At 34.2% G+C, this 27,310-nt stretch overlaps 1 protein-coding gene across 10 annotated transcripts in view; it reads left to right on the top strand.

Moving 5' to 3' along the window:
* ANGPT1 (angiopoietin 1) overlaps positions 1–27,310 on the top strand; it is a 356,334-nt gene that overhangs the window by 286,066 nt on the left and 42,958 nt on the right. For all 10 annotated transcript variants that reach the window (XM_077846955.1, XM_077846956.1, XM_077846957.1 and 7 more), the window contains 2 exons: positions 14,907–15,034; positions 22,888–22,989. In XM_077846955.1, coding sequence (XP_077703081.1) covers positions 14,907–15,034; positions 22,888–22,989 — 230 coding nt within the window. The remainder of the gene's footprint in view (positions 1–14,906; positions 15,035–22,887; positions 22,990–27,310) is intronic.

Here is a 27,310-nt window from a genome sequence, read left to right as displayed (position 1 = left end):
TCCAATGAGATCTGTGCTCTAGTAATCATAGATTTTATTTGCTCCTTGTTATATTTGTTTTCTTTAATTCTATAGTTAATATCCTAACCAAATATTTGATCATTTAAGGACTCAAAAGACACAAAAATGGAAAATGCCTCTTACTAAGGTTTCCATCAAGATTTTAATTCTCTGCATATCTTCATTTTCACTGGTGCCATAGTCTTTAGTTTTGGTGAATTTGAAATATTGGATTAAAATAAACTTTTGTTTCATCCTAATTCCAAAACATATAAGTAAAACTTTTCCCTACTTTTGTGACCAACAACTCGTTTATTAAATGGATTTATTATTTATCAAGGGATTTTATGTAAATATTCTACTTTCACATTTAAATATATGCAAATACGCCTAAATCAATATACCACAATAAATGCATCAATTTTAAAAATGTATATTTTAAGAACTCAAAGAGTAGTCTTCTAGAAGATTTTCTAAAATCTTCATGAGCTGTGTTATAATATAAAAGCCAAAAATGTTTAATTGACTTCAGCGTCCTCTCTTTCTAACTTGACCCAATCACTTATGGAGACAGCCTGGATATAATACTACAAAGTATGAGAAGAAATTTTTAGTGAATTTTCTCTGTCATCAGCTACTAATTTAACCTTTATGAAACTGTTTCATCGTTTTATAAAGTCAGGATAATTGTGTCTACTTCTCAGTGACAGGGAAAGGGTTAAATTAGGTACTGCCTATAATAGCAGACAGCATATGAAATAGTTGACTCACTAAACTTTAGTTCCTTCTTTCTCCTCCAAGTGACAAGGTTCAATTAAACACAAATTTATTAAGTGCTGTCTATAACCAAACTTTCTCTCATGGGAAATGTCTGATATACAGTTAGTGCTCAAGTTTAACTGTTGACAGCCATTCAAGCAGTTTCTTTTAGCCTTGGTTTTCTTATCTAAAATGGGGTCATAATGCATACCTGATGAGTTTTTAGTAAATTAAAAGAAGTTTTCATAGAACATACAGCATTGATGCCTGTTAATAGTAAATGCTGAAAAAATGTAGTTTATTTTTAAGTCTTCTAACGTGTTTATAACTCACTAAAGTTACATGATAAAAGCATTCTTAGGAAGTGTTGGCTGGCAATTTATACTTTCCCTAACATGTGTTTGGTCCAGGAATTGTAAATCCATCTTTGCATGTAGGGATTATTTTTGTTTAGCTTCACAGAACTTTTCCTACTAAAATAGCTAATGTCGGAAGATAAATTCAAGCTAAGTACAATTTTTAATAAACACACTTTTTGAAATAATTCACCAACCTGTCCTCTTGTTCCAAACAGGCAGTTGTGGTGTCTTAGGCAAATAATCATTTCAAACTGAATTGCATTCATTTTGTATTGCTTCTGGTAACACATTTATTTTTGTCTGACTTTTGTCTGCAAACATTTGGCCACATTTATTCTTAGAAACATTACCCACTAAAAAAATATTGCCCTCAATGTTATCATAACGTCAAAACCTAGCTGATTGCTTCATATTTCTGGCAATTCACAGTTATTGCTGGAATTAAGTAGTTTACATTGATAATGGCATGGAAACAAGGCTTGGAATTCTTCTGGGAAGGATAATCAGGTACTGTGGCCGTCAAACATTCACCAGTCATCTTTATGTTCAGATGTGTTTAAGCTATTGTCACATACATTGAGTACACGTGAAGCAAACATTGTATCATGTGATCAAGAATTTAATTAGTAACAAAGCATTTTTAAAAAGGAAGAAAGAAAATAATATTTAGCCTTCCCTCTTCACCATAGGCTGGTTTTCTTACTGTCTAAATCACCTTGGAGAATCTTTCTGCAGAGGCTATTTCAAACAGCTCAAAGAACATGTATGTTTGCCAGAAGTCATGGCAGGGAGTGGCATATACCTAAATGCATAGCCTAAATCTCAGAGTTAAAGCCAGGATAACAGTAAAGATGGAGTTAGAGAGGTATTGAGAGAGATCAAGGAAGCTGCATTATTTTTCTCTGAAAACAGTAAGGAGTCATGTCAATATATGAGGACAACGTTGGCATTGCATTTTAGGAAAAAAAAAAATTACCCCTGTCACCACGTAGGAGAATGTACTGGAAAGTTGATAAGCTTGGGAGCAGAAGGACCAGATGACCATTTTGCCATTATTATTAAAATATTAGCAAATATTTGGAGAGTAAAAGTCAATCTTCTGAGCCCTTTGCATATATTAATTCATTCAGTTCTAATAACAACTCTATAAGCTGGGTGCTTTTATTAGCTTTCTATGACAGATAAGGAAACTAGGCACAGGGAAGTAAATCATTTCAAATATCACACTGCTAGCAAGTGGGTAAGCTGAGGTTTGAAATCAGAGTCTGATTCTAGAGCCTGTACATTATCCACTGTACTATGATGGGGAGGGAAGATAGAGTTGATAGTGGTTTTCATCTAATTCTCAAAGGATTTTCTAGGAGAAAAATAATGAGGTCAGGATCAAAGAGGGACAAATGGAAAGGCAGATGGTGAGGAAATTGGTGAACAAAGAGAATTAGAAACAACAGGAAATAATGACCTATTAGTTAAATATAACTCAATTTTCTGGATTCAGTAACTGAGGGGATGTTGATGACATACCTTAAAATCATCAACATGTAAAGAGAAACATGTTTAAAGGGGAAAGATAATAAGTTTAGTTTGGGGTTTGGGGCATACATTGACTGAGATGACTATGGGAGATTTAATTCTGGAAGTCAGAGAAATAGGAATTTGGAATTCAGGAGTGAAATCTGGATGACCACATAGATTGCTGTGTCCTCAGAGGAGACAAGTGGTAAATCCATGCAGCAAACAAAATCACTGAAAGTGTGTATAAAAGCAATGACTCAACTATTTGGGGGGCTGTAAGCGATTCATTTGAGAATCTGATAAAAACTATCCTACGTTTCCTTCTCACATAGTGCAAACACTCAGGTACAAGTTTATGTGTGCTTTCAGAGAATTTACATACCAAGATTCTTAAAATAATAGAAATACAAAATCAAAGAAATTTGAGAGTTCTTTAAGGAATGGTTAAAAGGAGAGCGGAAAGAGGGATGCCTGAGTGGCTCAGTGATTTAGCGGCTGCCTTTGGCTCAGGGCATGATGATCCTGGGGTCCTGGGATTGAGACCCTCATAGGGCTCCCCACAGGGAGCCTGCTTCTCCCTTTGCCTATGTCTCTGCCTCTCTCTGTGTGTCTCTCATGAGTAAATAAATAAAATTTTTTAAAAAGAGACTGGAAAGAAAACAGAATTAGGGAGAAAAAACAGTAGTGAGGAGGGCTACGGCAGAGAGAAAAAACTGCTATAAAACATCTCATCTTTGTGGCAAAAAAGCAGAAAGCCCTGCCCCCCCCCCCCCATACCCAGGGAGAGTTTGGGTGACATGTATGGCTCAATTACATGGGTCAAAGACAAAAGTGAGCAAGAGGAAGTAAAAGCAAAATACTGTCTACCCATATTTAGCAAACCTAAATGTGAAAGAACAGATAACAGTTTGGGTAAGGATGCACACAGGAAGAAAGAAGTAAAAGAAACTTAAATACAGAGAGACACAAACATGTTTATATATTTAGGTCCCTAACATGAATTTCAAATTTCAAACCATAAAGAGCTTCTCATGCAATTCATTTAAAAAAATTTTTTTCACATCATCTGAAAGACATAATGACTGATACTATAAATTTTTAAGTGATCTAAATTAGTTGGTTTAAAATGTCTTTCCCAGAGGCTGATTGCAGTGGTATGGAACTTCTGATCATTATTTTCAGTCCTCTGGCCTTCTGTAAAGGGGAAATGAGGCATTTGTTTCTTTCCCAGTGCTGAGGAGACATTTGGTTCTGTTCTCAGAATAATTCTACCATCTGAAAGGAATTTACCTCCCGTGCAGTGTCTATTGAGTTTGTGAAGTAAATCATTCAGTCAAGGGATGAGATAGTTTGAACTCCTGCAAGTCCCTTGAGTTAAGAATGATTCTAAAAACATCACAAGCAATGGGAGGAAATTAAAACTTTTTGAATGTCACTTATATAAACATTGATAAAAATAGAATATATCATTTTCATTGACTGAGTAAAATATTTAGGTTTTCGTTGACTACTTGTAATGCACAATTTAACATTAGGTAGAAAGAGAAAGAAAAATACAGGAAGTCATCTGCTGCATGCTACAGTGAGCACTTGTTCCCATTTAATGAGGGAAATGCTTTATCTTGACAGAAAATTATATGTCAAACATTTACAATTTCCTTAAAACCAACCACACTTTCTAGCACTTCCTTTCATAAAACCCAGTGGCTTTAAGGGGAAAGTGACTGTTTATTTTTAGAAATGGTATATTCCTTCTTTTTGATGGAGCATGTTATCTGCCTTTTGAAAAGCTGTAATTTCTGTAAAAACAAAAATTGCGTGAATAGCAGATAGCCAAACTAATGATAACAAAATAAAAAATAGTTCAGCCTTTGACCTCTCCCATGAATTATTTTAAACCACATCTTTTTGGGGAGATTTGAAACTTGTGTTTAATTCTCTTTTGGAATTAAAGTTTCAATTTCAGAAACCAAACTATCTGAAAAGGGATATCTCCTGGTTCTGGCTGGACCTGAAAGTTACCAAGGTGAAAGGCCACACATACACATGCGTTGCTTTTATGTTCCAACATTTCTTTCTTTTTTTTTTTTTTTTTGTTCCAACATTTCTATGAGCAAACTCCATTTCTTCTAATTTTGTTCTTTCATGGTCTGGTTGGTTAAAGCAAAGAAGCACAAAATATTTTTAATAGAATTTCAACTAAGTCATTTCCTGGACTCATCCACACTCAAGTTGAACTGAATAGATATTTTCTAAGTCCAGGGACATAATGGAACAGTGGTTACTTACAGATAAGCTCTAGTACTTTACACTGAGTCCAAATGACACCTCTAATTACTTGGAGAGAAAGTTAAAAAAAAAAAAAAGACAAAAACACATTTTAATAACCAGTATGTATTCATCACATCAACCATACAGTGAAACTCCTATGAAATGTCTTCTGCTTTAAAAAGGGAGAAAAAAATGAAATAAAACCTGAGAAATATTATAACCATACAGTTAATCTTAAATACATAGAAACAAAATAATACTAATTTTCACCATTTTTCTAAAAGTTGATTGTAAAGAACCTTTATAAACTATTGGTAAAAACACATTTTTAGTTTCTTATTAGAGCTCACCATTTTTTTTCAACTAAAGAATATCACATCATAACTAAGGGCACTGGTATCTCATCTTACTGCTGGCTTGGATGTTTACATTCTGGATGGGACCATCTCCAATAAGGAATCACATTAATATGTGACCTATTAAGAATTATCTACTTTTTTGATGAATTTATGATAAAGTTAAATTATTAAATGAAATACCAATTAAGCTAAACCTGTTTTAGTGTGTATTCTATTGTGTCTTTGCAAATACCCACAATTATTTTTAGGTGTGAACATTTCTGTTTCATAGCTAGCATGAGTTCCTTTAGAGTAGTGAATCTGAACTTTGAGTTTCATTTTAAGTGGAGATTTGGTTCTAAAGGAAGGTTTGCTGGTTGTTTTAGCCTCATGTACACACTTACATATGCACAAATAAACTGAATCTCAACCATAATTAATCTTCCAGCTCATCTCCCTAGAGCTAGGACTTCGACTGAAGTCACCTAACCAGTGTCTTGGAGCAGCTATGATATATGCCATCTATAGGGCAAGACTTGGTGGTCTAACAGGAGCAGGAATCAGGGCATCTGAGCTCTAGTCCCAGTTCTGCTGCTAGATTGCTCAACATAAAAGTACCACACACCTTAGAGTTTGTCTGGTGCCCTAGACAAATCCACATATTTTATGACTCATTAATCATTCAATTTCTTCTCTTCTTTTTCTATCACTTCTAATGACTAGGAAAAGTCTCAAGTTCAGAATAAACCTCAGCATGGTAATCAAGTATTATTCTTCAAGTATATTTTACCACAAAAATAAGATTTGAAGTGCTATACCTATGGTGGCAGTCAGCCTTTATTTATTCAAAACTTCAGAGTGAAGTATTTTGGTTTTGGTTTTGGCTTGGGAGAGGAGGTTGTTGTTGTTGTTGTTGTTGTTGTCAGTTTTCTAAAGCATCTGGCAACTGCTTTCCATTTATAGCATTGCCCAAGGACTTTCATTCCATTTTTAATGGCTTTTACTGAAATAAATTATTTGTCTACTCATAGCAAAGCACAAAAGATACCCTTTATGCTTTCCCACATGCGTGGGAAATCTTTTGTTCAAAATCGATATATTCCACTCAGGCCAAAAACATTACGTGGGAAATTAACACACATGAAACACCTGAAATATTTTTGTTAATTAAATGACCTTCTGAACAAATGGCAAGGGTCATGTAGTACTCATAACTACCCATCAGGGTGCCCAAAAGGAAAACACAGAAATAAATTTTGTGAAAAATGAGTATTACTTTATTAAACAAATGAGTATAAATCTCTTTTCAACTTTCAAATCCTTTTTTGGTCCTATGTTGCTTTAAGTATAATATGCATTAAATACATATTCAGTTATATATATGAGTCATTTCACATTTGAGGAACACTGGAAATTTTACTTGAATACACTAATCAAGCTAAAGTAGAATTATGTAGAATTACTTGATTTTTCATTATCCTGCACTAAAAAAAATAGCATAAAATTAGCAATCTACCTATGGCATAGGGTGGTTTGCAGGTCCATATAGATTTAACTGTTTATGCACCTTATACATACACTTCAATATTACCAAAAATGTATACGTCTACAATTATACATATGGCTAACATATGTATAATTCTGCAGATAGTTAAAATGTATCTCTTTAAGTAGTAAAATGTTAAATTTAAAAATATAGTGATGGAATATTTTCTTCATTGCTTTCATCTTCTCCTTTTTCAGAAAAGATTGAATAAAATTGAAGCTTTTTGTAATAATTTGATTCACTCTTATCAGCATGATTTAATTTACATCAGAATACCATGATGCCTTTGGAAAAGTATATAATTTGTCCCTTATATACAGCTCAAACTGTTCCCGTTTCTTATTTTTTGCCTACTTCTAAGATTACTGTCTCTTCCTCATACACACAAAAATCCTTTGTAGTATCAATTTGTTGTTGTTATTGTCTTCATGCCTCATTCTAGAAGGTGAACACAAACATACGCCCACACAAATACCCACATATATGCTCACCCTCCCTTTCTCCACTAGCATTTCCTCTAAATCTGTAGCTTCAGCAGATAGTCCAGAGGCTGGGACATCAAGTAATTAGGCTTATGAGAATAATATCTAAGACTAATGGGGGTAAATTTTGGTCAGCATGATTTTTAGGATATAGACATTATGAAATCTAATACAGCTGCTCAGGCACCTCTTATTTCCTAATGTTCTGTTAGCTTTTGAAGTTGTGGGCCAACAGTGCTCCACATTTTTGCTATGAGTTTCCACCTCACAGATAATTCTGTTGCCTGTGGTTCTCGTCTATCCTCATCTCAACATTTTTCTTCTTTCTTATCTTTTCTAACCCCTGTCACTCTTCCAATACTTCCTGCTTCCAAGAGAAAAGGCTGTAGCCATTCTGAATTAGGCCTGTCCTGATTCACCCAAGACCCTGGGTATGACCTTGTCATCTGAGATAAGTATTGCTGGGGACTCTGTGACAGATGAGTCATTGGAGTCCTGTTTGGATTTGACTTCATTCTAGGGGCCAGTAAGAAATAGTTAAGATTCTTGGCTTTATAGTCAAAAGAGTTCCACTACTTAGAAGTTTTGGTGAAGTTAGAAAGCATCTCTTAGCCTCTGTTTCTCATATATATAACAATATATTGATAGCCATACTTCATAAGGCATTTATGAGGACTAAATGAAACAAAGCATATAAAACATACCTGGGTCACAAAGTTCAGATTTGGACACATAGTAAGTATGCTAGTTACTAATTGTGAGTATGTCAATTTATCTTATCATGATCATTAAACTTCCACCAAGAAGATGATGGGTAGTTGAGATTTTAAGTATCATCTGCAGAATACGCACATATAATGAACAGTTCTTTTGATAAAAAAATTTAATTAAAGTAATGTACTAAGTAAATGATGTTCAAGTGTTTTCTTTCTTTTTTTTTTTTTTTTTTTCAAGTGTTTTCTTATACTGGGGTTAGGAGGACTATGGGGGAAAGAATAGTAGATTTTAAAAAGAGAAGCTTTTAAGGCTACTTATCCAAAAACTTCAGATTTAAAGTATTTACAAATAGAATATATATGTTTGTTATATTGTGATATAGCATTTTACATTATATGTAATACATATATACATATATATGTACAAATATATTACATTAAACTGTATGTAATTGCCATTTTTGTAGGTTAAAAACAATCATGCTGAGATATTTAGATCTCCTAGATATTTAGGTTCGTATACAGAAGTTATATATAAAATGAAGTACCAACTTTGAAATTTTCAATTCAGAAGCATAAAGCTTTTGTGTATATATATATAGTTATATATGTGATATATATTTATAAAGTTACTGCTAAGTATCCCTCACCCTCATACTCACCATTTAATATTGAAATAATGATTATTGCCTATAAATCTTTTAACTTACCACCACCCTTGAATGCAAGGTATTACCTTCTTCCACACTTAAAAGTCTTTTCAAATAAATGAGGAATTTAGGGTGTGTTTTCTAATGGCTTTTCCATGAGGTGCCCACACACCTGGCTGAAAAGTATGGAATCTAATCAATCAGTTGTTTGCTTGTTTTCACCTTATCAGATATGATGATTTACTTATCCATATACTCAGTTAACTTAGTTTCCTATTGTGGTGAGAAATTATAGGTTTAGGGTTGATTCCTCTACTGTGATCTCCATAGTGATGATGGTCCAATAAGTAACACAAGAATTATCCTTAAACCAGTAACTTGATCCACATATATTCTGATGCTTGCTGAATACTGGAGAGATAGGAACCATTAGCCACATCTAAGATTTAAAAAGGATATTTGAAGAATTGACCCCTTTATAGTAACTTATTAGGAAGTAAGTAGGATCAAGGACTTTGGCTTTTTACATTGTCTTTGGCATAGCAAAGGCTTTTTGCCTTCTGTATTCTATACTAGGTTTGCTACAACTCAGAATTACCTATTCTACATTCCAGGAAGTTTTCTTTTGAGGGTTCATCTGAATTGAAGTGACCCTGCCTCAGCTTTATGATTCTTCCCTCAAGTCGTCCCAGTGGTAGACATGCCATCTGGATTGAAATTGGTTGGGCAAATAAAAGGAAGAGCCAGATAAAGTCAATAGTTGTTGCAATCAGGGTCTCAGGTTGCTTATTGACTGAATGTTGGCTGGTGAAAGACAGACATGCACCTGCTTGTGTCTCTATTCTTTCCCTTCAGATCATGAAGATTAGGCTATAGAGATAAGGCTAAATGAAAAGAATGAATAATAATTCTTTCCTAAGACTTTCTAGATTTATTTGCTTATATTGGTGTGCACAAAATCTTTGAATTGCCATACCAGGCTTTTAAAATTTAGTTCAGATAAACTGTTCTACTTTTTTTGTTTTCATTTTCATTCAGCTGTTCTCTCTTCTGAACAGCCTTCCCCAAGTTTACCTGACAGAATATAGTCTTCCTGAATATTCCCAGTGAAATTGGTACATACCTTCAAAATAACAATTGTGTGCATTATCTCTCTTTGGTGCTGCTAACATTATATCTCTAGAAGCTGTTGTTAGTCATCTTGTGACCACGTAAAGAGTCATAATCTGAGTCCAAAAAAAAAAAAAGATAAACCAATTCCTGTTCACATTCTTTGAAATATGATTATGCTTTACCTAAAACTCTATTCTACACCGTCTATGATTGAATACATTATCTTTTTCCTTGAGCTAGCTTGAATGGAATTCTCTATCATGGAGGGTACAAATCATGGATATAATTACCAAGAGATACCATGGAAGAGTTACTAATATAGTGGGTCTTTCTCTTATCAGCCTGTGATTATGTTACAAGCAGATTGTGGTTGTCTCAGGTCTATATCTTCACAAACTAGGAAAAGTCATACACATAGAAGATGCTCAAATCAGTATTTGTTGAATTAATCATTATAGCATGGATTAAATTAAGAGGGGACAGGAGACAGGCTTTTAAATTGAGAAACTAATAAAAAAAACCAGTCTATATGTCTTAAATTTTGGTGTTTATTATTTTTTAACTGATGGCAACTGAGCAATGATAGTGGGGCCAGTAAGAGAAAAAAAAAAAACACAGAGTTTAGAAGGAAAGATTAGGCAACATTAAAAAAAAATGGAAGATGAGGTGGCAGTGGGAACTGCCCAATAGACAAATAAAGATATGGATCTGGAGGTCAAGAGAGAAGTGAACATACAGTGTCAAAAATGCTTATATAAAACATCTGTGTAGAAGTTTGAAGGCATGATAGATAGTTTGCAAAAAAAAAAAGCAAATGTATAAGCAATAGAGATTTAAGAATAGAATCTTGGTCAGCATCCATATGGTGGGTGAGGAGAGGAAGAGAACCCAATGAAGATGAAAGAGAAAAGACAATTGGAAAAGAGTAAAGGGACCAAGAGAGGTCAACACAGAAGGCAAGGGGAAAGATAGGCAAAGCCAACTTCTGTAGTATGGGGAGTAAGTTGAAGGAAATACCAAATAGCTTTGATCTTCATAGTAAACTGTAAAACAAAGTCATATATTAAAAAATGAGAGATGATAGGAGTAAGATTTAGCCTTGATAAAAGTGGAAAGGTCTGAAGTAAACTTTTCAGGAAATGGAATAGAAATTCTAGGGGCACCTGGGTGGCTCAGTTGGTTAAGCGTCAGACTCTTGATTTCATCTCAGGTCATGGTCTCAGGGTTGTGAGAACGAGCCCCATGTGGGGGCTCCATACTCAGCATGGAATCTGCTTGAGATTCTTTCTCTCTCTCCCTCTGCCTTTGCCCTGCTCACCCTCTCTTTCTCTCTCTAATATAAATAATTAAAAAAAATCTATTATAAATGACCAAAGGTTTAAATGAGCAGCATGGAGAACATAGCTGAGTTTAGAAAACATGTATTTCGATGGCATTAAAAAACCTCACTTTAGTGTCTGCAATCTGGATGCAGGGTGTTAAAATGAATAAATGGCCTTCCTTGGGTTGGGATTTATTCATGCAGGGGATTCGTAGGTAAAAGGGCAGTGGGTGGAGAGCACCATGAATTGTCCCTGAACTGTTTTAATGCCTGACCATGAGATACAAGTTAGGAAGGAAGGAAAGAGAGACCACTGAGAGACTTGGTGGTAATGGTGGGATCCAGACTCTCAATTAGAGGAGAGACAAACTCACTAATAATTAAAGGGAAAGGAAAAAAAACATGTGTATGATTAAAGAAGGAACTTCTAGATATAAAGATCAATTTTAAAATTCATTCTTTTAAACCAGTCTATTATTACAAAAAGTCTAAGCTGCTTTACCAGATGGATAAAGGCCTCCAGTCCATTCCCCCCGGCACTGTCCAGTTGATGCTGCTTTTATCCTCTTCCACCGCATTTTCCATATCTGTATCTTGTCATTCCCCTTCTTACAGACATTATCTTCCATTTTATTAAATCTCAACACCTCCTACAAAAATGTATCCTTAGGTCTGACACTTGTAATGGTCAGTAAATTAATCTTTTTATTGTCTTTCTATGTTTTAAAATGTTTACTATGTGTCCAATGTTACAATATGTAACCATGTATCTCTAGTACATAACAAAGAAAATAATTAGTCATGAAAATTAAAGTTATGGGATTAAAGCCTCTACAATCAATGTGTTGTTATAGACATCATATGTCATTTCATCTGAAATAATCTTTACATTTTAACTATTGAGATAAAGCTAATATATGCAGCAAAATGAGATTATCTTTTTTTTTAGGCTTAAACAGTGGTATAATGTGATATAGTCAATGAATAAAATAAGCCAATTGACCAACTTTGATAAGGAGAGGCCAGTTCAATAAAGTACTAATATAATTAGTCAATTGTAACTTCCCTAACCTTTGGTCAGCTATAATATTGGATTTGAGGGTGGAAGATCCACTATTCCATTGACTGGACTTGCTGGCCTTCTCTAGCCTACTAGTGTCTCCTCTGTAAGAGAGAATAATAGTTTAATGCTGCCATTAAAAATAATATTATTACTATAACAATAATAAAAACTACCATTTCTTGAGTTCTTACTGTAATTCAGTCACTTTGCTCTGTGTTATGTAATCCATACAGTTGCATCAGTGATATTTTTAACTCCCTCACTTCGTAGATCAAAAAAAGAAAAACTGAAGATCAGTCTACCTTTGTAGAAGGGACTTTCTCAAACCATAGTATATAATACAAATGTCAAACATAAGCTGTGAATGGAGCTTTTAAACTGATTTTAAATGTTTTAATACTCTAAAATATAGCCTGGATTAAATTTTCAAGCTTGATGTTTACTAATTATTAATTAAATACAAGCAATCTAATCTTTCTGGAAAGAATGACTAATTCTTCTGGAAAGAACATGCTTCTATTTTTCAAAAACATCAAACTATATTTCAAGAAGGTGAAATATCTTCATAAGGTATGTTGCCATTACAATCACAACAAATCCATAGTATAACCATAGTACTGTTTGTACCTTTTATGATGGAATCTTCAAACTATTTTTCCAGTTATAAGGCTTTACATTCATTGTTTGGACATCATTTTTATAGAATTATTTTCTGGAAAAATAAGGTAATATTCAACTTCTTTCCTTTTTCTCCGTTATTGAAAATGTGTGTGGGCTTCCCTCTTCCCATGCAACAGTCTCTTCACCCACATCTTCCTGAGGAGGAAAAGAAAAGAGGATGGGAGGTGACAAAGTGGGAATGGAGTACATTCTCACTGCATAACTAACCAAGGGAAGGCAGGAAGTGGTATGTTCAGTGAGAAGCATTTTCTCCTTAGATAAGTGATTTTCTCCATTTCTTACCCAAAAAAGAAAAATGGGTTTACCGATGGATTCCTCTTGACCGCATCTTCCTGTGTTCATCCTCTCAAGGGATCATAAATTTTATTTGGCATTTCTTTACATCCCCCCCCTTTTTTTTTACATCTAATTTGGTTATTTTCAACTTCAACAGAAGATTAAACATTTAGAATTTAGGAAGATTTTGTTTTAGAAAAATAGTCTTAAATTAAGCAAGTGCAAATGAATTGCATTGATGTTTTTCAGAACAATACTTTTACATAACCCATCAACACATCCATTGCAATTAAAGATGGCTTCCAAATAAGCATTTATATATTCATTTTAAAATTGCTATTGGATACCTTCTGTGCCATGCTTCTTCACTGTCATATGAATGTGTAGTCCTCTGATTATTTGTTCTGTGTTGATATTGCAGCTGTAATGGTGGTGTTTAGATGTAATTGTTAATATAAGTAGGCAAAACCATCAGTGTAGACATGAGCTATACAGAAAAATATGATACTATTAAAAGTTAAAATTCTGTATTTTGTTACAGCAGCATATCTGAGTGGATATTTCATTTTCTTGAAACATAATTATTTTTGAAAATCTGAAGTATTTACATTGATATTCTCTCCTTCAGTTGAGACTTTATTTTTAATTACCTATAAATAGCAAATTCACACAACTTAAATTTAAATCACGCTAGTGCTTTAGATTGTTAGAGCATGGAACATAAATTTAAAAGCATCATTTAATAGTATACTTTTGATATTCTTATTATAAAACGCCATCATAACTCAGAGGGATTGAAAGAAAGTATTTATTAAATAACATGAGACTTTGAGGGCAAGGTGATAAAGTAATGTTTAAAAACTTCTTAAAGGGTTAATGAAGCCAATTACTAAACTATATATTTATTAGAAAATACTAATCATAGATATTTTATAAATTTGTCATGTATGTCTTTAGCAAAGGACTACAAAATATGAGTCATTTTGGTATTTTGAGCTCATTAATAAGAACTTTAAAATAGATGAAAGTCAGTGAATAAAATTAAGTTCTCAGTAGAGCCTATCTAATTAAATTTCCTTTTCCATTTGACTTCCACCTTTACAGAATTCTTCCACTATATCAGTTAATGTCATGTCTTACTCATTTGTGTTATTTTATTTGTATATCACCTGCCTGCTGGTTTAACTTCAGGCATTAAATAAAAAACAAAGTTTTTCTTTCTAGGCAAATTAGGTCAGAGGCTCTTTTCTATTTCTAAATCTAATGATTTTGATGTTTTTGTGTTTTTAAAATAAGAATTTCTAGGAGCTTATCAGTCCAAAGCCACAGAAAAACAATTCAATCTACTTTTAGCACTTTAAACCTCCATACAGTATTTTTATGTTTGAATTTGTTATTTTTATTTCTTCCTCCTCCAAAAATGCTGTAGCATTTTTTAAAAGTTTTATGAAATGTAGGTAAGAACATTTTAGAATTTTTGCAAGAAAATTGACTTAATTTATTATTAGTTGGATGTGTTACACCATTAGGTCACTGGTGCTTTGTATTGATATTCCAGACATTATATAGAGAAATAAAATTTAAGTAAGGAAGGAAAATATAAAAAGTATTCAGTTATAAATTGCTCTACACATTTTTCCATTAGTTATGTAATGTGTGAGTCAGCTCAAATCTAGTATTGTCTTTATGATTGATTTGTCAGTAAATGCAATATTGACATTTGGAGGAAATAAAGACTTTGCTTAGCTAAGAGTCCATTTGGGTATTAATGGTACTGATACTCTTGTTCACGTATTGCAATTTTTTTTTTTTGCAGTTTTACTAAAGGGAGGAAAAAAAGAGGAAGAGAAACCATTTAGAGACTGTGCAGATGTATATCAAGCTGGTTTTAATAAAAGTGGAATCTACACTATTTATATTAATAATATGCCAGAACCCAAAAAGGTAAAACCAGAAGTGTTTGTTTACGAGATGTAAAGCAGAACCTAGTTGAATTGCTGAATAATCAGATTGATTTGTGAGCTTGTTAAGCTGAAAATATATATATGCCTGAGCTCTTTTCTTCCAGAGATACTGTTTGCCAGGTCTGTAAAAGATGAAAACCCTATGGTACAGACTTCCCCCAAACCCATATCTCCCATCCCTCTTTCACAAAGTTTTCTATTTATTCTCCGCTCATTACTGGAATGTCCCATTGCTCATAAATGCTTGCCTTGTGTAGATTACATGTTGAGCTGATATGTACTTCAAGTACACAGAGAAGAGTTAGGAACAATCTTTCAAAGTCCCAAGGACCCAGATAGCACACATCATCTATAGTCTAAATACTGTGGAAGAGATGCCAGGGACATATTGCTATTTGTAGAATCACTGCTCCTATTAGGGTGGGAGAAATATTTTCTATCTTAAATCATAATCTTGATAGGATTTGCTTTTCATGTTTACCTGAAAGAGTGGGTTGGAGGCTAGGATTTATCAGTATGTTGAACAGGATGCAAAGTAAAATTTGAAGTAAGCAAACACTATGTTCCTGCTGTTATATCTCCTTTATATACTCTTTTCCCCCTATTTATTGATTAAATTATCCATCTATTCCTTCACTCAATACATAGTAAGTGGATGTTATTTGTCAATCACTGCCTAGGGACACAATATAGAACAAATAGATCTCACCTTAGTGGTGAAGAGAGACAATGACATAGATAAGTATAACATACTGTAGAAGTGTAGTGATTGAGACAGTCTGCTCAAAGCAGGTTTATGGTGAGCCTTGAGGAGAGCCCTGCTCTTTGACATATAAGAGTTTTGACCCAAGGTGCCAAGAGGGACCCAATACTCCAAAAGGATGACCTTCCTTTGTAGTGCTCCATCCTCAAATGATGAAACAACTTCCCTCTTCTCTTTGCCCCACCTAAATTACCAGTTCCATGTCCTCATTTCCTGTGGATACTGTGCAGGAGCTCTTGGAAGGCCTGCCCTAATTCCCTCAAGCAGCTTTGTATGACTTTCTCACCAGTAGAGGTCTATAAGACAAGGATTGTGCCTCTTGGTCTTTGATTTCCTGGGACCCAGCATGGTTTCTGGCACAGAGCAGCTCTTCAATAAGTATGTGTTTAAAAGAATGAATGATAATAATATCAACATCTCTATGTAGTATATAGTAAGTAAGCCTAACTTAATCTTCTTGATTATTAGTCTCCTTTGATAGATGAGAGAAATAAATCTTGAAGAGCAGTCTGCCAGATGTTACATCATTGTCAAGAGGAGAGTCTGTACTCTACCAACATCCTCTCTCTCCTGATTTCAGTAAGGATTAGTGGTTTAAGTTAGCTTAGTGTTTTTTATTTCCATTTGCTGGGACATTTTTTTTTTTTTTCTAAAAGGAGGCCTTTCATGCTGTTTTGTAATGGGTAAGGATGGAAAATGTGCAGGGGGCAAAAAAAAGCAGCAGTGTTCCATACTTTGCTACCTGGGCCACCTACCACAGAAGTTTAGTTTCACCAGTTTTTGTTTTGAGTTTCTATTCAAAATCTCACTGAATTAAGTGTTTCATGGCTTAAAAGAAAGAAAAATAACTATGAGGATACACTGGTGAGTCTAGGAGTAAAGAGAAGAGGGTAACTCATTGTAACGGGGAAGCTTTTGGAGCCTTTAGATCTTATGAAATGAAGCCTGCCTACTCTACTTGTTGATATCTTAATATATACTTAAATTTAAAATCAGTTGTCATATACATGGGCGTGTATACACATCCACATACTCATTCACCATACGTCTTGCATGTAAACTTGAAGGTTTGGGCCTAAGAAAAAATAGTAGCCTGAGCAGGTAAGCCTGGAAGAGGTGAATTTTTATCACTATAGAAACAGCCCCATGGCTTTTCAGAGGAAAGAAGTTCATGTGGCATCTGGTCAGTACTATAATTAGATTTTAGTTTTATTGGAAATGGCAGTGTGTTGTGAGAGGGAGAGATCACTGAGCAGAGGGAGAAAGACTTTGGCCTTTTTCTTGATTTAGGTGTTCCTTTCCTTGTTTTATTCATTCCCCTTTATGATCATGGATCCTCTCACAAGTAGTAGTGTTTTTCTATTATGGAAATTTTAGACTGATAAACCTGAAATTCTTTCATAGGTATTAATTTTTTAAAATACTTCATTTAGTATGGCACTAGTAAGAAAAATTATTGTGTGACTTTCCTATGGTATAATTTAGAAGCTGGTTAATACAGTGGTTCAAACGCACTTACAATTTGCCAGGTCTATTCTAAGCACTTTAGATGTAAAAAATCACTTGTTTACTCTTTTCAGTAACTCTTTGAGATAAGTACTCCCATTATTCCTATTTTGGAAAAATAACTTGCCCAAATCACATAGTATATATTGAACACAGGCTTTGTAATAAAGGCATCAATTCTAGACTGAATCTCTTAGCAGGGAAGTTAAGTGAGATCATGTTAGTGGTGACTGAAGTTGCACTACTAACAATTTTTTTAATTTTTAATCTGAACCTACATGAGAGACACAGGAGTTTATTATCAGAAAATTATGTAAAATTGATTCATGTTCCAATTATAAGCCACCCTGCTCCTTTCTACCTTATAATCTCATTTTCTTCTCCTACATTGATATAAATCCTTGAATCCTCTGAATCCTATCAGATGTGCTTGGAAAATGCATCTTTAGGACCTTTATCTTCCAAGAAAATTGTGCTTTGTAGATATAAAATTTGGTTCTACTTTTGGATATGCTTTGCTTATTGTAATGCTTGCAGAAGAACTAGCAAGGGTATGAAACTCAAGGTAAGCCTATAAAAACTAAAATAAGAAGTTCAAATCTGGGATGCCTGGGGGGCTCAGCAGTTAAGCCTCTGCCTTTGGCTCAGGGCATGATCCCAGTTCCAGGATAAGTCCCACATCAGGCTCCCTGTGAGGAGCCTGCTTCTCCCTCTGCCTATGTCTCTGCCTCTGTGTGTGTGTCTTTCATGAATAAATAAATAAAATCTTAAAAAAAAAAAAAGAAGTTCAAATCTGTAAGATATGGGATATAGACCAATCAATAAAATTGGGCTATTTAGGCAGTTGACAAAAATTAAGAAGTATTCATCTTTTAGGCAGAGTAAGAGTCTTACATATACAGAATTGGTATAGTTACCTTTCTAAATGACATCATTCCCTTCCAAGATATGATGTCTGGAAAAGAAGTGTTATCTTTTCAAATGAGATGAAGGCAGTTTCTAAGACTATTTAATTTTCCAAGCAGATCCAAAATGAGAATTAGATCATTTATGTATCTATTTTTTACCTTTGTGTTAGTAATAGCTATAGATATTTTCCTCTCTGAACTTCCTTCAATGCATAGTAATAGGAAATAGGATTTTTCCTTTTATTTCATAAGTTTCTAAAACCAAATGCTGTATAGCCATCTTAGTTTAATCCAAAAATTCAAACCATTAAATCATAACTCTGTTTATTATAAAATATTAAAAATTTGTTTCTGAATTGTGAGTCCCCTAATTCTTAGGAAAGGACCATAACAAATGTGTTGAGCCTTTTTTTACTTAAGGTTATGGAAAAATAATTAACATCCTCAAGCCTAATCATTCCAACTTGTATGGAGCATAAAACCATAAGAACTATGTGAATCAAATTTCCCCTTTTTGTTTGCGTTTAAATCTCTGTATTATGTTAAAAGGTATTTAATGCTTGAAAGCTTTGACCTTGCCTGGGATAGGAGCCAATTCAATCTTTTCTTGGATAGAATTAAGCCCAAGTCATATGATCAATAAATGCAACAGGCATAGTAAATGTCCTTCCTCCAGGACACCGCCAGATAGCACAGACCACACAATATTGGTGAATGAGCTTTTCAAGTTCTTTCATGTCTCAAATCTTTTGAAACCAACCACCTATTTTCTTAAACTTCCTTCATCTGTTAAGCATAGGCTTTTTTTTATTTTTCTTCTGATTAGAAATAACATGGGGATTTTTTTTTTTTTTTTTTTTTGGCTAAAGTGAATCCAACTTCTTAAATAGATATATAATAAAAAGTAGCATGCTCTAAGATTAGTGATGTCAATATTATTACATTTATATTATATATTACTATATCAATCATAAATATAGAAATACATCTTATAGAAAATATATATTATATAAAATATGTTAATATATTATTAAGCTGGTGATCATAAGGACAAATTATTGAACTACTACATGTTTTGGCTTTGTACATTCCATATTGTTCTTATTATAAACAATAAATTGAATGCAGTGCCATATATAATAGTAAACTATGCTTTATGTATAAGATATTATATGTAGAGTATATAATGCATAATGTAAATACATACTATCTTATATGTAGAATACATCTAAAAGATGAGCCTATTATTGGCCAAGCACTATTCTAAAAATTCTATATGCATTGACTCATTTAGATCCTAAGCAATGAAGACAACAGAGTCAAGATTTGAACACAGGTAATTTGGTACATGAGTCCATGCCCCTATCCAATATGCCCTTCAGCTGTATTGTGACCATATTACACAATGGCAGCTATTATCATTGCTGTTATTCTTGAGTCATAATAAGAATTGTGGAGCATATATCTGACCTCTTACCATCTCTACACTTCAGCTCCCAAAACAGTAATCCATCCAGGTAACTTCTACTTCCCTATGTAGTCTGACTCTTTCTGGGCCTTTATCTAAAAAGTGTTCTTAGCACATCTTAACATTCTTAAGTCACTGAATACATTTGTTTAAAAGGTAATTTGTCTTTTTCTAAAATTTGTGAATGATTTTAAAACTTTAAGTGCATAGAGTTCTAATAACATAGATGATAGTAATAACAAAACTGTGAAGAATAGTTTCCTCTGCACATTATATATTTATAAATGTAGTTATTCCTTTCCCTGAGTATGTAAGTGGACTTTATAACTTTGCAAACACAGGTTAGCAAACTTCCAGGCAATTAGTGTCCACTAAGGAAAAAAATCTAGGAAAAAAATCTGGATTAACCAGTCAAAGCAAGGTAAAAATTTAATTAAGAAACAAATTATACTAGTTTCCTCTAGCAAAATGTTTCCTTGACATTTTCACTTACTCTTATTTAAGAATCTCCAATAAAGTTCCATGTCTTGGATCATTACCTATGCCTTCTTTAAACTGTGCCATCTGGATTTTATTCTCATAGGAATCCTGCAGTCTGTCTCTTCAAGGTCACTAATGATGCCTTCATTTTAAATTTCAGTGTGTATTTTCTTAGTCTTTATTTATCTTGACTTCTCTGGAATATTTGATTAAGTGGATCACTTCCCCAAATCAAAATCTGTCTTCAGCTTTCATTGCATTAATCAAGTTTTCCTATTTTATCTTTCCTTCTTGCATCTCTCTTTATTAAACAAATATTCATTTAGTACCTGCTATAGGTGAGGCACTGTTCTAGGCATTGGGGACGGTGACAAATAATATATAAGTCCCTGCCTACCTAAAGGTTATTGATGTATTTTACTTCCATCAATTTACCAAAGCCCATCCTCCTCCCTCCTGCACATATACATCTCTTTCCACTTTTTCTTTACTCCTTTAAATAATCCATTTTCATGTTATCAACTACTGCTCTCAAGCAGACTACTCTCAATATAGATAGACATGGGGTTCAAATCCTGAATCCGAGATTTGTTAGTAATAGTAACCACTGGTGGGATACCTGGGTGGCTTAGCAGTTAAGTGTCTGCCTTTGGTTTAGGGCATAATCCCAGGATCTGGGATCAAGTCCTACATCAGGCTCTTTGTGGGGAGCCTGCTTCTCCCTCTACCTATGTCTCTGTCTCTCTCTCTGTGTATCTCATGAATAAATAAATAAAATCTTTAAAAAATAATAATAACCATTGATAAGTTACTTAAATACTCTAAGAATTGCTTTTCTCATCTGAAAAGTGGGAGTTATGATCAAACATACATCATTGTCATGAAATAAATTAGAAAATACATATGAAGTGTTTAAATTATCTGGCACTTAACAGCAAGCATGCTGTTAACAGAAGTTAATGGTGATTCCTTTCTTACTCCTTTATTATCCATGTTCTTATCCTTAATCTACTTCAACTATATCATCTCAAGTTGATTGATAAACCCCCTTTCTGGATGACTCTGCAACCTCAAATTCTGTGTGTCCAAAACCATGATAATTTTATTTTCTTGTATGTTAGATTTTTGCTTGAATTTCTCGTTTAGATAACAATCTGTATCATTCTTCAGGTCACTGGGGTTGAAAATTGTGAACTCCTGCATCTCTTTAAGCCTATAGAAAGAGTCACTGTTGAAACTTTTAGGCATTTTGAGGACAAGACCCATATTTTGTTCATCACAGCATCCCAAATTGTAACAGAATCAATGCCCAAAAATGCCAGTTGAGTAAAAAATAAGTGAATAAATCAATTAGAATTGATAAGGAAGGAAGACTAGCTAGAGGTTTTGTTGAGGACAGAGAGTGGGTACAGAATGGTTAAGGGATTTGTAGAGGGGGAACCTCAGGACAGAGTGGAATTATAATTTACAATCTTGGAAGTAAATCGATTCCTAAGGACAATAAAGACATACTGATGGGTATTGTCAAAGTGGAGGAAGTGCCCTCTATAGAGCAGTTTGCCTAGCTTTTAAGCTCACAAATAGGTATTGACCTCTTAGTTCCTTTCACTTTGAGGAAGTACATGGACAGTTTGTCCTCCAAATGACTGTTGTTGCCACCGTTTTCATACCCATTAGCCATTTATGCTCCAAATTGAGGGCTTCAGGGAAAATGCTTGATGTTTTTATGTTTTTCCCTTAATTGGAGTGGAGCTTTGTGCCCACACAGCCTGTCTGCTATTGTTGCATCATATCTACACTTTTAGCCAGCTTCCAAAATTCCCTAGATGTCAATTGCCTAGGAAATGGTGTTCTCCATAGCAAGGACCTTGAATAATCAAACTGCCACATCCATGCTATGACAAGTATGGTGATTACTCTCTAAAGATAATCCCATTACAGATATGTTTCTCTCCTTGTGTGGACTCTGGGGAAAACTAATCAATTTCTAAATAAACACTATTGTTTTAGAATAATTGAAATGAGCATAAGTCTTTGAAAGTGTTGGATAACTTTCCACATAGGGAAGAAATGCTTGTCACAGTCAAAAGGAATACAGTATGTCATATTCTCCTACTATTGTTTGTGATGAAAATTCAAGCAAATAATATATTTTCATATGCTGCAGAGCAAATTTTGCCTCTAATATAATACTGAACCATCAAGAATAATTATTGTAGTAGGTAACTGTATAGGAGTTAATGTGCAATGAAATATGTAACATCTAAATATATATGATTTTCTAAAAAACATTTTTCCAAAACATTTATTATTATTATATTACCATTTCAATTAATTATTTAAGAATTATGAGTCTTAAGTTTTGGCAATAAAATGGTCTATAATTTTAGAAACCTATATAGCATTTTTAAAAATTGAATATACCTAATTGCCTGCTACCATTTAAGACAGAGATTTTTTTAAAAAATTTTATAATCTGAGACTATTTTCACTTGGCTAATTTGAATTTTCACAATGAATTTAATCAAAAATAATTCTACTGTAAGACAAAATGATAAGATATCTAAATTAATATTTTCAAATAGTAATTTTTATTCAATTTGTCTATAGCCCTACCCATCCTATTTCTGTTTTGAAACATATTTGATACTTGTTTCTTTAAAGCAGACATAATTTTCACTTGACTTTATTTTCCTTGTGTTTATCAGGTATTTTGCAATATGGATCTTACTGGGGGAGGTTGGACTGTAATACAACATCGTGAAGATGGAAGTCTAGATTTCCAAAGAGGTTGGAAAGAATATAAAATGGTAAGATGGAAGAATTTACATAGTTTTGATGTTTTATCATGAGGTTATCTTCACCACACTATGTGATGAACCCTTGTATTTTTAGGTGTTTTCAGTTATTTAAAAAATAAAATATACATTAGTCACATTATTTTTATTAAACACAAAACACTCATAAATCATTTTCAGGAAATGATTTCCATATGTGCATCAGAAAGAAAAATGTATTACTGAAATTATTTGGTGAACTGTTATGTATTATCTGGATTTGTTCCTGGTCAAATGAGGGTGGGGGTAGCTAGCACACAGACCCAGGCTGGGTACATGAACCAGGACAAGGGAGGCCTGCAGGGCTGTGGATTATAGAGAGGAACGAATAGTGGCCTCACACAAATAGATGGTAAGTTGTTACTGGGTGTTGACTAAGAGCTCCTCCATGTGGCTGGGTTGGGCTTGTCTCAGTATGGGGATTCAGGGTCATCAGACTTCTTATGTGGCAGTTGGCATCCCTCAGGCATAAAAATAAAAGTTCCTACACCTTTTTAATGGATTATTAGACTGAGAAATTGCACTGTATCACTTCCATTGCTTTCTTTGGTTAAAGTTAATAACAGGGCCAGTCTACATCCAAGATGTGAGGAGTACACAAGGGTATGAACTGTGAGGTATGGTTCATTCAGGGCATCCAAAATAATAGCAGACATCATGGTCACCATCACTGTCATCATAGCTAACCTTTCCAGTGCTTAATATGAGCCATAAATTCTTACTTATTTTTTATATCAAAACTATTAGCTGTTTCCATTTTAAGAGGAAAGTGAGCAAGTTGAGAGATCAATTTTTCCAAGATAATATAGTAGATAGTTTAAATAATGAATAATCCAGTAATCATATAGTCAATGCCTACAATATTAACTATTAAGATATGCTGACAGAATGTCAAGATACAGTAATGGAAAACACTTCCATTTATGGACTTATTCTCATATTTTAAATCTAAATATTCTGGATAACTCTTGTCTTGGCCAATTTTTGACAAGTTCTCCTCTCAAGAGGTAAAGAAAAAGGTGAAGAGAAATGTTGTACTGGTCTAAGTTCTGTCTTGTTATTCTTTTAGAAAATATGTAAAAACTGTAGCTAATCAGCATCACAGTTCATATATTAGTAGGTTAATAGGTGGTCAAATGACAGTTAAAAGGGTTTTAATAAATGAAGGGGGAATCTTGTGGTGTCTCTGTGTCTACAATATATTTTTTTTATCAGATACCCAGTTGAACGCTCAGAATGTAGGTTAATAAATTTTTGAGTTTACACAAAGTTGGAACTTGATGTCTTGGCTACAGCAAACAAGATAGGATTCTACAGAGATAATGTGGTGTTTCATCTAGACCAAAAATACATAAAATGAAGTGAGAAAATAGAATAAAAGTGACAAATTAGCTTAAGAACCTAGTATTTAAAATATGGATAGATTTACTTGACTATAAGCTCATTTCATGCTGTTGGCTACTAAAAACAAACTAGTGTACTCAGTATACAGTAATAGTTTGTGGTCTCAGAAAACTCAGAACTCAAGGGTGTCTGCCATAGTCCATTTACATCAAGAATATACTTTAAGTTCTGGTGGATTTTTTTTTTATAAATTTATTTTTTATTGGTGTTCAATTTGCCAACATATAGAATAACACCCAGTGCTCATCCAATCAAGTGCCCCCCTTCAGTGCCCTTCACCCAGTCACCCCCACCCCCCGGCCCACCTCCCCTTCCACCACCCGTAGTTCGTTTCCCAGAGTTACAAGTCTCTCATGTTCTGTCTCCCTTTCTGATATTTTCCACTCTTTTTTTCTCCTTTCTCCTTTATTCCCTTTCACTATTTTTTATATTCCCCAAATGAATGAGAACATATAATGTTTGTCCTTCTCCGACTGACTTACTTCACTCAGCATAATACCCTCCAGTTCCATCCACCTTGAAGCAAATGGTGGGTATTTGTCATTTCTAAGGGCTGAGTAATATTCTATTGTATACATAGACCACAGCTTCTTTATCCATTCATCTTTCGATGGACACCGAGGTTCCTTCCACTGTTTGGCTATTGTGGACATTGCTGCTATAAATATTGGGATGCAGGTGTCCTGCCGTTTCACTGCATCTGTATCTTTGGGGTAAATCCCCAGCAGTGCAATTGCTGGGTCGTAGGGCAGATCTATTTTTAACTCTTTGAGGAACCTCCACACAGTTTTCCAGAGTGGCTACACCAGTTCACATTCCCACCAACAGTGCAGGAGGGTTCCCCTTTCTCCACATCCTCTCCAACATTTGTGGTTTCCTGCCTTGTTAATTTTCCCCATTCTCACTGGTGTGAGGTGGTATCTCATTGTGGTTTTGGTTTGTATTTCCCTGATGGCCAGTGATGCGGAGCATTTTCTCATGTGCTTGTTGGCCATGTCTATGTCTTCCTCTGTGAGATTTCTGTTCATGTCTTTTGCCCATTTCATGATTGGATTGTTTGTTTCTTTGCTGTTGAGTTTAATAAGTTCTTTATAGATCTTGGAAACTAGCCCTTTATCTGATACGTCATTTGCAAATATCTTCTCCCATTCTGTAGGTTGTCTTTTAGTTTTGTTGACTGTATCTTTTGCTGTGCAAAAGCTTCTTATCTTGATGAAGTCCCAATAGTTCATTTTTGCTTTTGTTTCTTTTGCCTTCATGGATGTATCTTGCAAGAAGTTGCTGTGGCCGAGTTCAAAAAGGGTGTTGCCTGTGTTCTCCTCTAGGATTTTGATGGAATCTTGTCTCACATTTAGATTTCTGGTGGATTTTGAACAAATGAACTTATCCTATGAGGTGCAAGCAGGATGAATTAATGGGGCTCTAACTTAGAGGAAAAAAAGAGAATTAGGTATAAACCTGTCTGATGGCTATTTAAATTGATTGGTTGGAGGTAGATGTACTAGAGCCTGCTTCTCACAGTGCAGTCCAGAAACCAATAGCACTAACACTGCCTGGGAACTTATGAGAAAGGCAGCATCTCAAACTCCATCCAAGGCTTCCTGAATTAGAATCTGCATTTTAACACTGCTTTAAAGAGAGAAGCTCCATGACAAATGGAAGAACATTCTAGAGAGGGAAAAGTGACTGCTTATAGACAAAACTCTCTAATGACTTTAGACTAACGTGAATGGACTGTCTATTAAGTGGTGAGGACCTCTCTTCAGTGGAAAAACCCTAGTAGATAGCAAATCATCAGGATTATTACAGAGAATATTGGTTCTACTTTAAGGTCTCCTTCTGCCTATGTGATTCTAAGAACACATGGGAAAAATTTAATCTAAGTTCCAAAAGAGGACCTTGCGTTATGTCTATATCAACAGTTTGAGTATTTGCTCTAGCATTTACACATGAAGTGGTTTTTGGCAAATCATTTAACCCATACCTTAACTTCCTCATTAGTTAAAAGGAGACATTAATGATAATATCTCACCTTCCTTGCAGGGATGTTGTGGGGATTAGATATAAATAAAGCACTTGGCACACTAAATTTTCAATAAACAGGAGTAATTACCCAAGATTAAGACATCAAAGACTCTAAAATTTTTACTTAGCTCTGCCAAAAATATTATTTTGCAAACTACTTGACTCACGATTACTTTCACCACTAAAATGGAATGTGAAGAAGTCATCTGAGAATCAGACTATAGATATAGGTTTAGGCAAATCTGAAATATATTACTATTAATATCAATGACAATAGAAAAATGAATATAAAGTTATCATTGTGGTGACTTTCCAAAATGCTGAGTTATTATCTGTTACCATCTGCTGCCTTGGCAAACAGGCCTGTTGAGTAAGATGGACTGACATGTGAAGTACAGCATTGATTCATGTCTTATAAGTATTTACCAGATATATATATATATTTTTAAGCAATTTTTTTCATCATGTGAGGCTGAATTATTCTTTAATTTAGATTTTGGGGGAATTTACCCTCCTCCCTTTTTTAAAAAATAGAAAGATCATCCTATTTCATTCAAACTAGAACAGTGTATCAGCTGGGTGTCAATTCTACATGATCAGAAAATAGACATAAGCTCCAGAAATCTGAAACATTTTGGCAAAAATGAGTGGAACTGCTTTTTTAAGAGAATTCATTGCGTGTCACAACTGGGTTAAATCTCACCAAAACACATGGTAGAAAGTGTTTCTGTTGTTTTCCTCCAGAGATTTAACCTAAAGACCAAATAGCATGAGTCCAAAAAGAATGAATGTAGGCTCCTTTATGCCAGTTCTTATCAGTCACACCCTCTTCTGTTCCCTGGATCAGGAGAACTGGCTGCTAGGG

The sequence above is a fragment of the Canis aureus genome, chromosome 14 (genome assembly GCF_053574225.1).
Source record: "Canis aureus isolate CA01 chromosome 14, VMU_Caureus_v.1.0, whole genome shotgun sequence".
In the NCBI taxonomy this organism is placed as follows: Eukaryota; Metazoa; Chordata; class Mammalia; order Carnivora; family Canidae; genus Canis; species Canis aureus.
This window is presented reverse-complemented; position numbering and strand designations above follow the sequence as displayed.